Source organism: Aquarana catesbeiana, linkage group LG01, assembly GCF_042186555.1.
Source record: "Aquarana catesbeiana isolate 2022-GZ linkage group LG01, ASM4218655v1, whole genome shotgun sequence".
Classification (NCBI taxonomy): Eukaryota; Metazoa; Chordata; class Amphibia; order Anura; family Ranidae; genus Aquarana; species Aquarana catesbeiana.
In genome coordinates this window covers 571,867,374-571,883,624 of record NC_133324.1, presented here as the reverse complement: position 1 = coordinate 571,883,624, position 16,251 = coordinate 571,867,374, and the positions used below count along the sequence as shown (strand labels likewise).

General features: G+C 40.2%; 1 protein-coding gene across 1 annotated transcript in view; it reads right to left on the bottom strand.

The window, feature by feature from the left end:
• FRAS1 (Fraser extracellular matrix complex subunit 1) overlaps positions 1 to 16,251 on the bottom strand; it is an 830,295-nt gene that overhangs the window by 71,551 nt on the left and 742,493 nt on the right. The window contains exons 56-57 of the mRNA XM_073597432.1: positions 2,808 to 3,152; positions 2,057 to 2,217 (exon numbers count right to left, since the gene is read on the bottom strand). Coding sequence (XP_073453533.1) covers positions 2,057 to 2,217; positions 2,808 to 3,152 — 506 coding nt within the window. The remainder of the gene's footprint in view (positions 1 to 2,056; positions 2,218 to 2,807; positions 3,153 to 16,251) is intronic.

Below are 16,251 nucleotides of genomic sequence, written 5' to 3'. Positions count from 1 at the left end.
CTTTTTATCTCGCACGGTATTTGTGCAGCAATTTTTCGAATGCGTTTTTTTTTTTAAAAAAAAAAAAACAGTTTTGTGCTTTAAAAAAAACAAAACAGTAAAGTTAGCCCAATGTGTTTGCATAATGTGAAAGATTAAGTTATGCCGAGTAAATAGATACCTAAGATGTCAAGCTTCAAAATTGCACACGCTCGTGGAATGGCGCCAAACTTCGCTACTTAAAAATCCCCATAGGCAACGCTTTAAAATTTTGTACTGGTTACATGTTTTGAGTTACAGAGGAGGTCTAGGACCAAAATTGTTGCTCTCGCTCTAACGTTCGCATCGATACCTCACATGTGTGGTTTGAACATCGTTTTCATGTGGGCGGGACTTACATATGCGTTCGCTTCTGCGTGCGAGCTCACCTTGACAGGGGTGCTTAAAAATTTTTTTTATTGTTAATTTTACTTTATTTATTTTAGCTTGACACTTTTTTCCCCCCCAAAATTTTTTGATCACTTTTATTTCTATTACAAGGAATGTAAACATCCCTTGTAATAGGAATATGGCATGACAGGTCCTCTTTACAGTGAGATATGGGGTCAATAAGACCCCACATCTCACCTCTAGGCTGGAAAGCCTAAAATTAAAAAAAAAAAAAAAAAAATCCTGTCTTCCCAGCTGAATCGGTGCCATTTGTTTGAATGCAGAGGCCGGGCGCACCCAGCCTCCGACGATCATAGAGACCCTGGCAAACATCTGGTCCGCCGGAAATCTCTATGATGAACATCCGGGGCTGGCAGATCCTGTGTCCGACTCATCGATCGTATCGGTGAGTTGGTAGAAGCACCTGAGCCGCTATGATCGTTCTTATGGTGCACAGAATTGCCGGCTCTAAAAGACGATATCTGACGATATCTGAATGATGCCTGTAGCTACAGGCATCATTCAGATATCCCCATTCAAAGCTGGCGTACGGCGGGCGGGAAGCGGTTAAACTATAATCTCTACTAAACTAAGTTCATTCAAATTGTATCTCTAGCTAAAAAGTTAAATTTTTTTGTTTTTAGCTTTGGATAATATAACGTCCGTCAGATTTCTAGTTCCCTGATGGGAAGATTCACACTTTCTGTTTGCCTTGTTCTAAGAGAAGAAATCTTCCAATGGGGAAACCTGTTCTGCTGACAACCGCCCGAAAGGGGATTGCTCCTCACAGAAGTTTTCTTTTGAATTCATCTTGTGGTTTCGGGACAAGTGAAGGAACATTCCAATGGGACACAGGCAACCTTAAAGTGGATGTAAAAGTGGATGTAAACAAGTTCTCCATCAACTGTGATAAAACCAGCCTGAAATGTGTGTCATGGGAGGATGCTATAAATAGATTAGCAGACAGCTGAACTATTCACGAAACAGCTCTGCAAGTCTCTGCCTATGTGTAGGGGGTATGTGCCTTTCCTCCAATCAGCTGTCTTTACTGTATGCCCAGACTTCACTCCCAGTGCTGAACAGGAAGAGAAAATCTGTAACATGAGCTGCACTTTCTAAAGAACATATACGGTTGAAGACAACAGATCTCTGTGTATCATCTGATGCTGTTCACTTTACTGGGTATATGTGAGGGTTTACATCCACTTTAATATGAAATGTTCTGAAACTTTTAAACATACTGTATATCTAAAAAAGTTTGTGAATCCCCTTATTGTATAAAATAACTTGAAATCAGATATGTTTAGAGGGCCTTTGGGTTGGAACTGGATTCAATTTAAATGTTCCTACAGAATCTGACTCCACTTCCTCATCCAACTGTAACGTCTCCCCCAGGCTTGAATTTAGTGTAGAAGATAGACTGTAAAAGAACCCTGAGAAGAATGATAGTGGCAGCCATTGAAATTTCAATTTGCTTGTTGTAGTGGTGGCTTTGAAAGGTCTTTGAGGACCCTACATAGCAGTGACAGATACATGTATATAACGTCTGTCTGTGTAAATATTTGCTATTGTATGTTTTTTATTTATAACGTGTCTACTATTGCGTCTGATGAATATATCAGTCTTGAAATATACTGTTTTTACGTACCTCTATTGTTTTACCGGATCTAAATTCAATTTTCTTTGAGCTAGGGATATAATCAATGCCTGGAGTAGCAGAGGGTGGATCTGAAGGGCGAGTGGCACACCATACGGATGTTGGCACTGAAAGGTCAGGTCCACTTCGGAGCACAGGTATCTCAATAGAGCCTGTAGAAGGAGAGTACATTTTTGGCCATTAGCAGAACTCTGTAAAGTATTACATACAAAAAAGAGAGAGTGAAACATATGAAATGACACAACCAGAAGGTAGCTCAGTTATAATTGTGACATGCAGTTGCTCAAAATTGTTCAACAGCATAATCCATGACAATGCATGGTTTTCCCTTGTGCAGTTACTAATGCGTGGGGGAATACACTGGTACACACTGTAATGCAGTAGAACCCCTTACAGCAGTCTTTATAGGGTACTTCACCCAGCTATACTCTGCCATTCACTAGGCCTCATCTCAGGCACATCCATCACACCATGAAGTTGGCATTCACAGCAAGAAAGAATTAAAAAGAATACAGGAAGATTTACTTCTCACACTAAGGACATTCCAGAACCTTCTAGAATATTGTAAAGCTATCTTGTCATATTAGCCTATAAAAAAAACATGCAAAGAGGGTTTACTAGTATGTATAGATTTAAACTGTCCAATTATTTTTTTAAGGTAGTCAGCATTGGAATTCACAGCTAACATAGATATTTATTAAGAGAAACCAAACAATTTTAGTGTAGAAAAGCATATTTATACCTATGTCTTCACTAACAGTAAAGGTGAGATTTCCTAATGAAACTGTTGAAGCATCATTTGGTCCTTCGATAACAACTCTGGCTGTAGCAATATTGCCAATTCTGGCATTTTCAGACGTATCAGCAAGGGCTATCTCAAATTCTTCCTCTTCTTCATATTCACTGTCATCAATCACTTTGATGTCACAGGTCGACATTGTGACTCCAGGCCCAAAAACGACACGATTTTCAGTGGTCATCGCTCTAGATTTAAAGTCTGAGCCTGATTGAAGAGCATAAAGACTACTCCCCTTAGCAGATTTTGGTATTGTGTAGCAAATGGCAGAAACAACACTTCCAGGATCACCTGTTTACAAAAAAGAACAATATAAGCACACAATTAGTTCTGTGATAAATCGGTAAGTTTTAGTCTTTATTAAAAAAAATGTATAAAAAAACACAAAAGGACACTTCGCAGATACTCCTGTTATTTTAACATATAAAAAATCTTTACAAAAGATAACACAGAAAAATTAAGATACATGTATACATTGATAAACAGGTACACATGGTTGTAATATTACTATGCAGCTGAAGTCCTTTCATCTAGATCATAGTACTAATAAGACAATTGTGTTATATTCCATAAAGTTTCTTTAATGCAATGCTAATGTCGTAATTAAGGTGATTTCAATGGGAATACATGGAGGTTTTGTATTTGTTATTTTATTTTGGTCAATAGTAAAAATACAATAAAATCTGGCAAAACACAATAGTGCTGTGGGAGGCATTCCCCCATCAACACTGACCTGTGATGGAAGGAAAGACAATTTGAATCATCATGGGCTGCTTTACACCTGCTCCCCCCTTAGATTTGCTGGCGATTCTCTGGAGCTGATGTGTAAAAACAGATACAGAGTACCTTTTTTACTTTAGTTTTTTTTTTTCTTTAAATAAAATCTGTTCCCATGTACCCTTAATTTACTATAATCAATCACAATTAACTCTTTCTCCCCTTAGCTTCCTGCTGATTCTTTTTTTCTATTTTTCTAACTACAATAAATTGTTTTGTTCAAATACAAAATTAAAATTTTTAAAAAATGTTATTTATAAATACCTTTGTAATGCCTTGTGCCAGAATCATAATTTTAGTATCATTTTAAATAATATAAATGAAAGAAAAACACACTTTTTAGCAACAGTATTTTTTTTTTACTTACACTGATCAAATTAGAAAAGGGTGCATTTTTTTTGTTTAGTTACATGTATTGGACTACATAAAAAAATAAAACTTTTGCAAGATAAAATCTCCAAAAGAAAAAAACAAAACATATGTATTACGTTGTTATCTTAAAGTGGTTGTAAAGGCAGAAGGTTTTTAATTTTAATGCATGCTATACATTAAGATAAAAAGCCTTCTGTGTGCAGCAGCCCCCCTCAGCCCCCCTAACACTTACCTGAGGTCCCTCTCTGTCCAGCGATATCCACGAGTGTCTCTGCCGTCTGAGATTCTCCTTACTGATTGGCTGAGACACAGCAGAGGTGCCACTGGCTCCCACTGCTGTCAATCAAAGTCGGCTAGCCAATCAGGGGAGAGAGGGGCAGGGCCGAGTCAGGCTCCGTGTCTGAATGGACACAGGAAGCTGTGACTCAGCTTGGTTGCCCCCATAGCAAGCTGCTCAACAGGAGGGAGGGGCCAGGATCACAGAAGAGGGACCAGAGAAGAGGAGGATCTGGGCTGCTCTGTGCAAATCCACTACAACAGAGCAGGAAAGTATAACAAGTTTATTATTTTTATAGGAAAAAAAACAAAACTTTACAATCACTTTAAGTATTAAAAGTTACTGCTGAATAAACAGGCCTATAGCAGCAATTCAAAAATTTCTCTGGTCTATGGGGCCTAAAGTGGTTAAAAACAGATATAAAACATCAGTTTAAATGATAATATATAAAAACATTTATTATAAACTAAAAGAAAAATTCTGCTAGGAGCTCAGTAGAGATCACTATATCCTCAAACACTTTATAGGAGCAGAAGACACACCTCCTAAAGTCCTGCTGTCTGCTTCTTTTGGTAGGGTGGACTCCTATCAGAGAAATACATTTGCGCACCTTATGGATTAAATTTGCTCATGCTTGAAACTGGAGTGCAGCCAAATATTTATTTTGGTTTATAGAAGCACCTACTAGGTTTGTCTCTCTACCACAAATTTTTCATGAACCTACCTTTTGATGGAGCTGCCTCCCTGTCATCTTTTGCTTGGTTGGTCTACAAAATGACAGCTTGGTCCCCAGCAAGTCATTTATGTTGCTACTCATTACCACTTTAACAGGTCTTTGTACAGTAGCAGTTTGTCTGCTGGTCCCTCCTAAAGTATTTTACTACGAGGCCCAGAATATGGAAAAGCAAAATGCTATATACAGTCCGTAAACTGTTTAGTTTTAAAAGCTTATTTAAATTCATTGTGTTACAAATCAATTAGAAGTCTCTACAGATAAACAGTGACATGAAAAATTTGCAAACACAGAGAAATCATAAGAAAAACTAAAGGAGAAAATAGAAGGTAGATGTTTAAGTGGCAGATATTATTGTCTTAGACCACAGTACATTGTTAGATTAAAAAGGTCTCTGCTTGCAGCGGTGTAGATATCTATAATGGAATGCTGCCGTGAGCTGCCTGTTTAGAAATTTCCATTAGATCTGACAGTTGCCAGGATACAGATAATCAAACAAATGAGAGGCACAGCCAAAGCAATCACAGAATTGTTTATTGATGTGGATTCGGCAAGATGAGAAGTTTGGAGTTCCCATAATCTACAAACTTTAATAGAAGTCCCATAGGAGACATCTATATAAGAAAGCACTTCTATTTTATTTGGAAAGCATCACAAAATACAGAATGAGAACCTTTGCAATATGTGTGCAGAAAATGTAGTTTGATTGGTATCTATTTGATCTGATTGTAGCAGTTTTTATTTGTAATGTACCATTCATGTTTGTACAAATGTTCTCATCTCTAGCAATGAAAGTGAGATGCTTTATCTATACACACACATCTCAACCACAACAAGCTAAGTCACGTTATTTATTATATGCTCTCCACATGCACAAGGAGCTTTTGCCTCCAGGGGTTACCATGAACCCCCTCCTATATACTACCTGGCTTACATGGCATACAAGTCGTACCTGCTGTATGTTAAACAGCCATGCTTCTATCTTTCCTCCAATGAGCAATATTCCAGACTTCCCAGAATGTATGGGTTTCCCTACTCTTGTGCCCTGTACACATGATCGTACATTCCGACAACAAAATCCATGTTTTTTTTCCGACGGATGTTGGTTCAAACTTGTCTTGCACACACACGGTCACACAAATCTTGTTGGAAATTCCGAACGTCAAGAATGCGGTGACGTTACAAATAGCCGAGAAAAATGAAGTTCAATAGCCAGTGCGGCTCTTCTGCTTGATTACGAGCACGCGTGGAAATTTGTGCGTCGGAATTGTGCACAAACGATCGGAATTTAAGAGAATGGATTTTATTGTCTGAAAATTTGAGATCCAGATCTCAAATTTTATGTGATGGAAATTCTGATGGAAAATGTCCCATGGAGCCTACACAAGATCTGAATTTCCGACAACAAGCTCCCATCGAACATTTTCTATTAGAATATTCGACCGTGTTACGGGACATTAGGCCACATTCACTCTTGGCATTTCTGGAACAATGTTCCATGCCCAAAAAGGTTCCGTAACTTCTTTTGGTGCATTTGTCACATGTAGGGCAGCTCATTCCTTATCTAATAATCCACCTCTCTTTCTGAAGGTGAAATCCTATAATACCTCTACTATTAAAATATTCTCTCAAAAAAAGTTGGGGAGATTCTCTAGCCATCCTCATAAGCTATTCCAATCCAGCCTGCATACTTTTCACATCTAGTTAACTATCTGCCTTTATACCTAGACTGGGCTAGACTTCTTTAAATAAGACATGTTTAGACACGTGGAAGTCCTTGATTCATAGATTGACAACTGACATGACATACAACAGTCAATAACACAGTGCTTTCGATCTACATTGTCAGGGCCTGGACCTGAACCTGGGACCTCTGCTGTGTCTGGTAGTGACTCTTCTCGCTGAGCTACCTAAGATGCTGGACAGCATCCTGTCTGATCCATTGGACAACCCTGCCTATTGCCTTAACTTCTGCTGAACCTTCAACTCTTTGCTCCTCCTATGAACTTCCTGATTTAAGCCATATCTCTGCACTTCCTGTTTGCCAGATTATTGTGCTCTTTTTAGCCAGTATCTCGCTCTCATCTTCCCTGCTGCCATCCAAATTTTGCTACCACTCATTATCGACCCTTGGCTTGTTCCTCGACTATGCTTCTGCCTGATCGCAAATGCAGCTAGTTGTTATCGACCCTTGGCTTATTCCTTGACTATGCTCCTGTTTGATCCTTACCTGCTTATCTGCTACTGTATCCTGGCTTCCTCACCTCCTGGTGGGGCGATTCTGAGGACCGCGATCTGGTACTAGCATGCAGCAAAATCCCTCTCCATCATCAGGAGCCCTTGTGAACACTGGTTAGTACTTAGACTCCGCACCTCAGGTGAGCCTGCGTCATCTGCTATAGCAACTAGTCTTCAAGCCTGACCCCTGATCATGACACACACAATGGTATGTGACTAGATTACTTCACAAAGACTACCCAACTGAAATTCAAATCCCCAATTTTTTTGGGGGTGGTTCAGCAAAATGGCAGCCTCTGGCAAAAAGAAACAGGATCTGTTCCTGAAATGTTGGAGACAATTTACACCATACATATTTTAGTAGCATAATTATTAACCACTTGCCGACCAGCAAGGGGCATGCCCCACGGTCTCCGTGACCGCGGGTCACGCAGACTCGATGTCTCCCGGGTGCCCGCGATTGTGTCACGGAGAGGAAGAACAGGAGAGGCTTTTGTAGACAAAGCATTTCTCCGTTCTGCCTAGTGACAGGACAGAGATCACAGCTCTCTGTCATCAAGAGCAGTGATCACTGCCCTGTGTGTTAAAGCCCAGCCCCCTAACAGTTAGAATCACTCCCTAGGACACACTTAAACCCTTCACTCTCCCCTAGTGGTTAACCCCTTCACGGCCAGTGTCATTTACACAGTAATCAATAAATTTTTTATAGCATCGATCGCTGTATAAATGATAATGGTCCCAAAATAGTGTCAAAAATGTCCAATGTGTCCGTGTCTGTCAATTATTAAAAAAACTAAGCGCCAAAAGAAATAATATTAAAAAGGCACAATGTTGAACCAGCTGCAGTAAAAAAATTGCCATAAGGCAATGATAAATAAGTAAAAAACAGTCCACCGCGGTCTTGGCAGATATATACACATATATGTGAAACAGTCCCAATATAAAGTGATATAAAGTGCTCGTGCTCAGTAATGGTACATCTGTGTTCCAATGTGCTTAGACTGGGTGCCCCACATAGATGTACCCCTAGGAGTTGACCAACTATCTCTAGTATGGTTGTTCAAGCATGTTGGGATACCCCTGTGGAGGTCCATTGCTGGCGTCTCATGTAGTGTAATGCCTCATATGGGTAGATAAAAATCAGAAAGAATCCTCATTGCGCAATATTTTTACTAAAGTTTATTTTAAAAACCATAATAAAATTTCACTCACATGTAATGGTGCCTTATCATCCAGGCACCCAGTGTGTGTAGCAGGTGATTTTTTTGTAGGAGAAATCAGCCCACAATGGTGGCAGGTACCATTACATGTGAGTGGAATTATATTATGGTTTTTAAAATAAAAAATCAATGAGGTTTCTTTCTGATTTTTATCCACCTGTATGAGGCATTACACTGCATGAGACTGTGACATTATATGTCACAGTGGTGATTGGAGTGGATTCAAGCTGATATCCTTTTTCCCTTTGATGTGTTTGGATATTAATTGGACTATTTTTTGCACAATATTTTTTGATGTTATTATAGTTTTTTAAGTTGCGCTACATCAATTTTGGTACATGAATGTACATAATATAACTAGATACTAACATTTATAGGTAAAGCTGATCCAGGGAATATCTGATTGCCTCTTGGGGGATCAGGAAGGAATTTTTCCCCCTGCGGGAGCAAATTACTTCATGCTTTGCTGGGGTTTTTTGCCTTCCTCTGGATCAACTATGGGTATGGGATTGTGTATATGGGATATTTTTTTTTCTTTTTCCTTTTTACAGGTTAAAGAACTTGTGTCTTTTTTCAACCTAACTATGTAATTATGAAATGTATGTTTCTTGCTAAAGAACATTATATTTATTAAGTTTAAAAAATAAAGAAACATGTGCCGCGCTATCTACTTGTTGTTCCGCTATCACATCAGTAATAAAGAATGAATAAAGTGTCAATAGTGCTATATGATACTCAACTGTGCAAAATCAAGTTCATAACATAGCTGAAAAATGATAAAAATTAGTGATATATCCTTGGGATATATAAAACCATTCAAGATCTCACACATCAAACTAATAAAATAAAATTGTTAAAATCAGGTTCATTACAATAAATCCTGAATAAATAAAGGTGAAAAAAAGTGAAAAATAAAGTGCTAAAGTGCATACAAACTGTGATGTCCTGACCATATATTACCAGCTGCCTCCTGCACCATCCTGTCCCCTCCCCAGCGAGTGTCATTGTAATCGGCTGTTGGCCATTTTCTTGTAGCCTGAGGACATTCTATTGTCCATAGGCTTAATCTAATCCACTAGCTATACGGATATCCACAACTGGATACTATACGGACCATCTCACAGCAACATGGATCTGACTCCTACCCCATCTTGCTGTGGTCCCACCAATGTAATATGTGTACCAGACGGATATAAGCCGCATTCCTACATTGATACTCGATCTTAGGACGATGCTGTGGAGCAAACCTATTACCTCCTCCCAGATATATAATCACCTTTTACTAAACAAATACATCTTGAAAAACAAAATATTTACTAATTTACTAAAATTCTAAATGTTGCATATGGTTCAATACATAGTATTTGCCAAAGAAATATGTACTACTAACACACTGGAATTCACAAATAATTTCCCATATAAGTATATACTGGGACCAAAATTAACTACATAAAAGTATATATTAAAATAAAAGCTAAAAATAAAATCTATAAAGTCTGGATCAACCATATACCGATAGTTAGTAACAGTAACCTACACATAATTATAAAAGTAAAATTAAAGGGATATCATCAAATTAGAGGGATATCATCATATCCTTACACAAGTGGGGCAATGTGCCTCAAAGATGCTGATATCCCTATATATCCCCTTAACTGTTGTGTTATAGTAACTTGAGTACCTTGATTTAGTCATTATGGTTCTATACACATCTAACCTACTCACAAGGAAGACCACCTGCATAGTGTATAATCAAAAATATATTATTTATCCAGGGTCTATGGTGGCAACTGTTGGTGGGGATATATGAATCGCTGTCATTGCTGTTTCCTTAAAGTATGTTTTTGTTTCTATACCTCAAGGTGTGTTAAAGATCCCCAAATCCAAAAAGTGTACATTATCCTTACTAATCTCCCATGTCAAACTGATATTTTGATCATTGTTATCCATGGATTGTAGTAGAATGTCTAAATTTTCAGTGATCTCTTTCCATATCAACAATAAGTCATCAAAGAAGCGTCTATACAACACCACCCTCAGGTCCATGCTGTACAGAATATCTTCCTCCTCCCATTTAGCCATGTACAATTTAGCAACGCTGGGCATAAAATTAGCGCCCATAGCAACACCTCTTAACTGTAAATAGAAATTGCTCTGATATCAAAAATAGTTATGTTTTAAACAGAATTCCAGACTTTAAAAAAAATTCCCGCCGCTTACGTTTCATATCAGTGTTCTCTTTTAATGCCCACTTAACTGCTCTTATAGGCCCCTGGTAGTCAATATTTGCATACAGTGAGGCCATCACCGTATTCATATTAGTATCACATTTCTTTTTTTTTTATAAATTTCTTTTTATTGAGCAGTTTTAATAGCATATACACAGCTGGGTGCGTCAACGTGACACCTACCCAGTTAACATTGGCCTCATAGGGCCAAACATGACTAACCAACTAACACAGTCACTCCTATCCTAACCCAAATCTCCCATCTTCCCTCCCCTCCCAACTTGTCACAGCTCAAGGATAACATACTGCCTAAGTAAGTAAGTTAAGTCTAATCATCACACATAGCTTTGTTGTGGTAGTACAGTAACTTCCTCCTTTCCTTCTTCTTTAAACATGCCCGTTCAATTTTAAACATGCCCGACTGTTATTTACCCTTAACATAATGAGTTTGATGGTAAGTGTCTCCTAACCCACCGTAGTATCAGATTCCCACCATACCTTCCATATTTTATCAAACTTTTTCTCACATCCCCTTGCTCTATACGTGGACTTGTAGAATGGTAGCATACTATTCACTAACTGCTTCCAGAACTTACTCTCTGGAGCATTCTTATTCTTCCATTTAAGTAATATTGCTTTTTTTCCCATAAAAAAAGAGGATGGTAAGTAAAGTTCTTAGAGCCCTAGTTGGAACCACCTCATCCACCAGTCCCAACAAGCAAACCTTAATTGTTACTGGAATGGGTACTGATACAAGAGCTGAAATACATTGTGTGATTTCCTTCCAATACTCTTGAATGAGTGGGCACGACCAGAATATGTGCTCAGCATTGGCTGGAGAGAAAGAGCATCTCCAGCACTTTGCCGAGTCACTACCATACATTTTTGCAAGCCTAGCCGGCGTGTAGTAACTTCTGTGCAAAAATTTAAATTGGATCAGTCTGTCTCTTGCTGAAACTAGATAGCTAAAAGGTTGTGACCATAATTCATCCCATTCTTCCCCCTGTATTTCCGGAACCTCTGCCTCCCATTTAGATCTACAGTTGAGTACTGCTTTTGGAGTAATTTTGAAGAATTCTTTATATGTTACTGAGAGGATTTTAGGCAATTCCTCCTCGGAGAGCATAGATTCGAGTGTTGAAGGCAGGGATTCCACCCTTAATTCTTTGAATTGCTTCTGATATGCATGTCTGAGTTGGAGGAACTGGAATAGGTAGGAATTAGGTAAGTCATGTCTGGCCTTGAGTTGAGGAAAAGACAGAAGTTCACCAAATGATGTAATATCCTTGAGTGTTTTAATACCCTTGACTGTCCAGATCATAGGATCTAGCATATTGTAAAATTGTGGTAGCAGGGGATTCATCCATAATGGAGAGGACGGGGAAATCCCTTGATAACTGGGAGATGCTAATTTTACCGCCAAGCCCCTGCTCTAATTGTGTCAGTGTGATTGGTAAATCTGTTTTAGTACCCCTGAACAAGGCTAAGCGTAAGCTTTCATATGACCCCAGATGAGCCGCCTCCAAAACTGTGGCAGCATCCCCATCATTCGACAGTATCCATCTGCGGGCAAACACCATTTGCCCTGGCAGATAGTACTTATGCCAATCCGGTAAAGCCAACCCTCCCCGTGCGCACGGTTCTTGGAGCACTTTAAGTCCTATTCGGGGGGTTTAGGTGCCCATAGGAATGAACCTACCAAGCTGTCTATGCGCTTGAAATATGCCTTTGGTATCCAAACCGGGGCATGTCTAAGGAAATAGAGGATTACCGGTAGGATTTTCATTTTTAAAAGACATATTCTACCCATTAAAGATAGAGGTAATTTAGCCCAGGTTTGTACTTTTTGTTTAAGGAGAGTTAACAGTGGGAGTAGATGCAATGAGTAGTAGCCCTGTACTTTCACTGTGATTTTGACCCCGAGATATTTTAATGTGTCCACCCATTGTAACTGAAGATTCGGGTCAGCCCCTTCCTTAGCTTTGGCATCTATGGGTAGTATGGACGACTTGCTGCAGTTCACCCTGAGCCCTGAAAATAGGGCGAATTTGTTTAAAATATCTAAGACCGCCCTTAAAGATTTACCAGGGTCATTAAGAAACAGGAGCATGTCATCAGCGTACAAGGCCAAAGTTTCGTCAATTGTACCCACTCTAATAGCCCCCACATCACCAGAGGACCTAAGGGCTATGGCCATGGGCTCCATTACTAAAGAAAAAAGAAATGGGGACAGTGGGCATCCCTGCCTAGTGCCTCTGCCCACTTTAAATTAAGCAAATACTGTAGATCCTAATCTTATGGCGACCTTTGGGTTCTTGTAGAGCATAGAAATCCACTTCCTGAATTGCGGACCGAATCCCATAACCACTAATACTTTGAGCATATATTTCCAATCGACAGAGTCAAAAGCTTTTTCTATATCTATGGATACTACAATTCTGGTGTCCGAGTCTGTGGGCGGCAGTTGCAAGTGGGTAAAGAGTCTCCTCAAGTTTGTGTCCGTCGATTTTCCCGGCATAAATCCAGTCTGGTCAATATTAACTATGGCCGGAATGACCGTGGCTAGTCTCGTCGCCAGTAGTTTGGTTAGGATCTTTAAGTCTGTGTTCAAAAGTGCTACTGGCCTATACGACGCACAGTCCGTCGGGTCCTTACCTGGCTTCAACAACAAGATCATATATGCCTCCAACATGGAGTTTGGTAGGGAGGAATTGTCATGACAGTACTCTAGAAGCCCATTAAGTCTAACTGCCAACTGTTCAACGTTAGCCTTGTAAAAATCAATGGGGAACCCATCAGGCTCGGGGGCCTTATTAGGCGGGAAAAGCAAATATTGCTGCCTGTATCTCTTTGACTGTTAGTTTGGCTTCTAATAAATTTCGATCACCATCTAATAACTTCGGGATGGGTAACCCTTCCAATAGTACATGCAATGCATCGGTGTCATATTCAGGGATCGGTGAGTATAAGGAGGAGAAGAAGTCAATAAACTCCTGCATAATGGCGGCCGGGTCGGTGACCATAGTACCTTGCTTGTTCCTGATAACTGGAATATGAGCAATGGGTGACTGGTCCGCCACTAGCATAGCCAGGAGCCTACCATTCATGTCCCCCTCTGCAAACACCACGTGTGCAGCTCTTGTCATTTCAGGACTGGTAAGACTTTTCACATGAAGGGACAATCCCCTTCTCGCCTCCAGCAGTGGTTCATATGAGGCCCCAGTAGGGGAACCCGCATGAGCCTCCGCGCATTCCCTCTCACTCTGTTTTAAAGTGTCCAACTCCTCATTTTCATTAACCCTTGCCGTTTTTATAGCTGATATACATTCACCTCTAGTTACTGCCTTAAAGGCATCCCATACCGTTGGTGGATCGGCAGAATCTACGTTAATTGACCAGTACGACTTTATGGATCCCTCTAAATGGACTGCCACCTGTTCATTTTGCAACCAACCAGCCGAGAGGCGCCATCCACCCCCCCTTGCCCCAGCTGGGAAGGACAGGGCAAGAGAAAGCGGGTTATGGTCGGAAAGGCCTCCTGCCAGATATTCAACACTCTCCACATATTGCAAGATATTGTTATTACCAAAGGCTAGATCTGTTCTCTCTGCCGACCTATGCGTCAATGACAGGTGAGAGTAGCATCTGTCTGTTGGGTGTTTCCATCTCCACAGCTCGACCAAGCTTGCCGCTGAGGCCCAACCACACAGGTCTGCCAAGCTCAGTCTACTCGGGTTGGAAGAGTCCAACGCCGCGTCTAACACCGCATTGAAGTCTCCCATCAAGAGCGGGGGAGGTGCAGAAACTGAGCCAATCGGGTCAGCATATCATATAGTAACTGGGCCTGAAATGGAGGAGAAATGTAAACATTCACCATTAATATCCTACTATAATACACATCCATTACATCCGCCACATAAAGTCCACCAGGATCTGTTATAACCTGGTATACATTACATGGAATTGCCTTAATGACTAGCACCGACACTCCTCTGGCAAAGGTGGAATAAGTAGAGTGGAATGCTTTTTGTATCCACGGTTTGCGTAGAGACAGCACTCTGCTTCCGTCCAAGTGTGTCTCCTGCAAAAATACTATGTGCGGTTTTGATTGCTTTAGGTATTGGAACACCGATGCCCTCTTAAACTTATGATTCAGGCCTCTGACGTTCCAAGACACAATGTGCAATTTATCATCATATTGAAAAAAATAGTTGTTACCACATTTAAAAGAAAACTTCCCTCCTTTTTAGTGATGACCATACAATAATATAACCTATATTGACTTTACGAATATGAGCTGTGACAAGTAAGCTAAACCCTCCCCCCCTGCTATTATACCAGAGAACATCCCCAACAAAACACAAAAAAGTCTAGCATGTAGCTTCGTACCAAAAAACAAAAAACAAAAAATTACAGCGCGTGTCTGCCGCATCCGTCGAAAGTCTGGCAGCTCTCCTACTGTGCACTCCCAACTTCGCTGTGCTCCGAACATCATAATCTATGGAGCATTGAAACACTTGAGAGATTTTTGGACTCATAAAAAAAAACCCTTGCCATGAATGCAACCGACTAAAGGATGTTCGGGTAAGTAGAACTATAATGTCCTCTTCCTGAACTCCACTCTGAGGGGAGCAATGAGTACATTTGTGTAAAGTAAAAATTCAAAAATAAGTGAAAAAAAGGAAAAAAGAAATAGAAATAAAGATAAAAATAAAAAGGAGAAAAAATAGAGCACCAAATGAACAAAACGTCCAGAAAAATTGTTAAAACTTCTGCCATAAGTGTTTCTGAGCAATGAGTATGGAAGCCTCCGGATTTGAAGACCTTGCAGACAGAGAAAAAACTCCTCGGGAGTGTGATGATGACTCCAGGAGTGTGTATCATTCCTCCATTTCTGCGATGATTCAGGGTAAACCAGCACATCTGCATATCCAGCAAATCTCCGATTGACTTATGACTTTCGTAAGTAGAGGAGAGGAGTGCTAGGAACATTCATTCTTGCCTTTAAACAGTGATGCCCTTGAAGAGGTTAAACTGCAACATTCCACCTGGGCAAAAAATCTCCACACAAACTGTTGTTAGGAAAGTTCCTTATCCATCCATTCACATGCCTCTGCGGGATTGTCAAAGAATCTCACATTGCCTTTATACTGTACCCGGAGCCTGCTTGGATATAACATGCTATACTGCACCTCTTTCTCATGCAGCCTTCTGCGTGCATCATTATAGGAGCGGCACTGTTGCTGCGTGGCTGCTGAAAAATCTGGGAACAGCATTATCTTGGCATTTTCGAATTTCAACTCTTTAGATTTCCTGGATTGCGTCAAAATCATGTCCCTGTCCCTGTAGTTTAAGAACCGAACCAAAAAGGGTCTAGGGAAGGCTCCTGGTGGTCTTTTACCAGTGGAGACCCTGTGCGCTCTCTCCACTATGTATGTGGGGGGTAAATCTTCCAGTGAGAGAAGATTAGTGAAAAACGCCTCAGCAAATAGTGCTGGCCTATCCCCTTCTGCTCCCTCTGGCAGGCCAACCACCCTGATGTTGT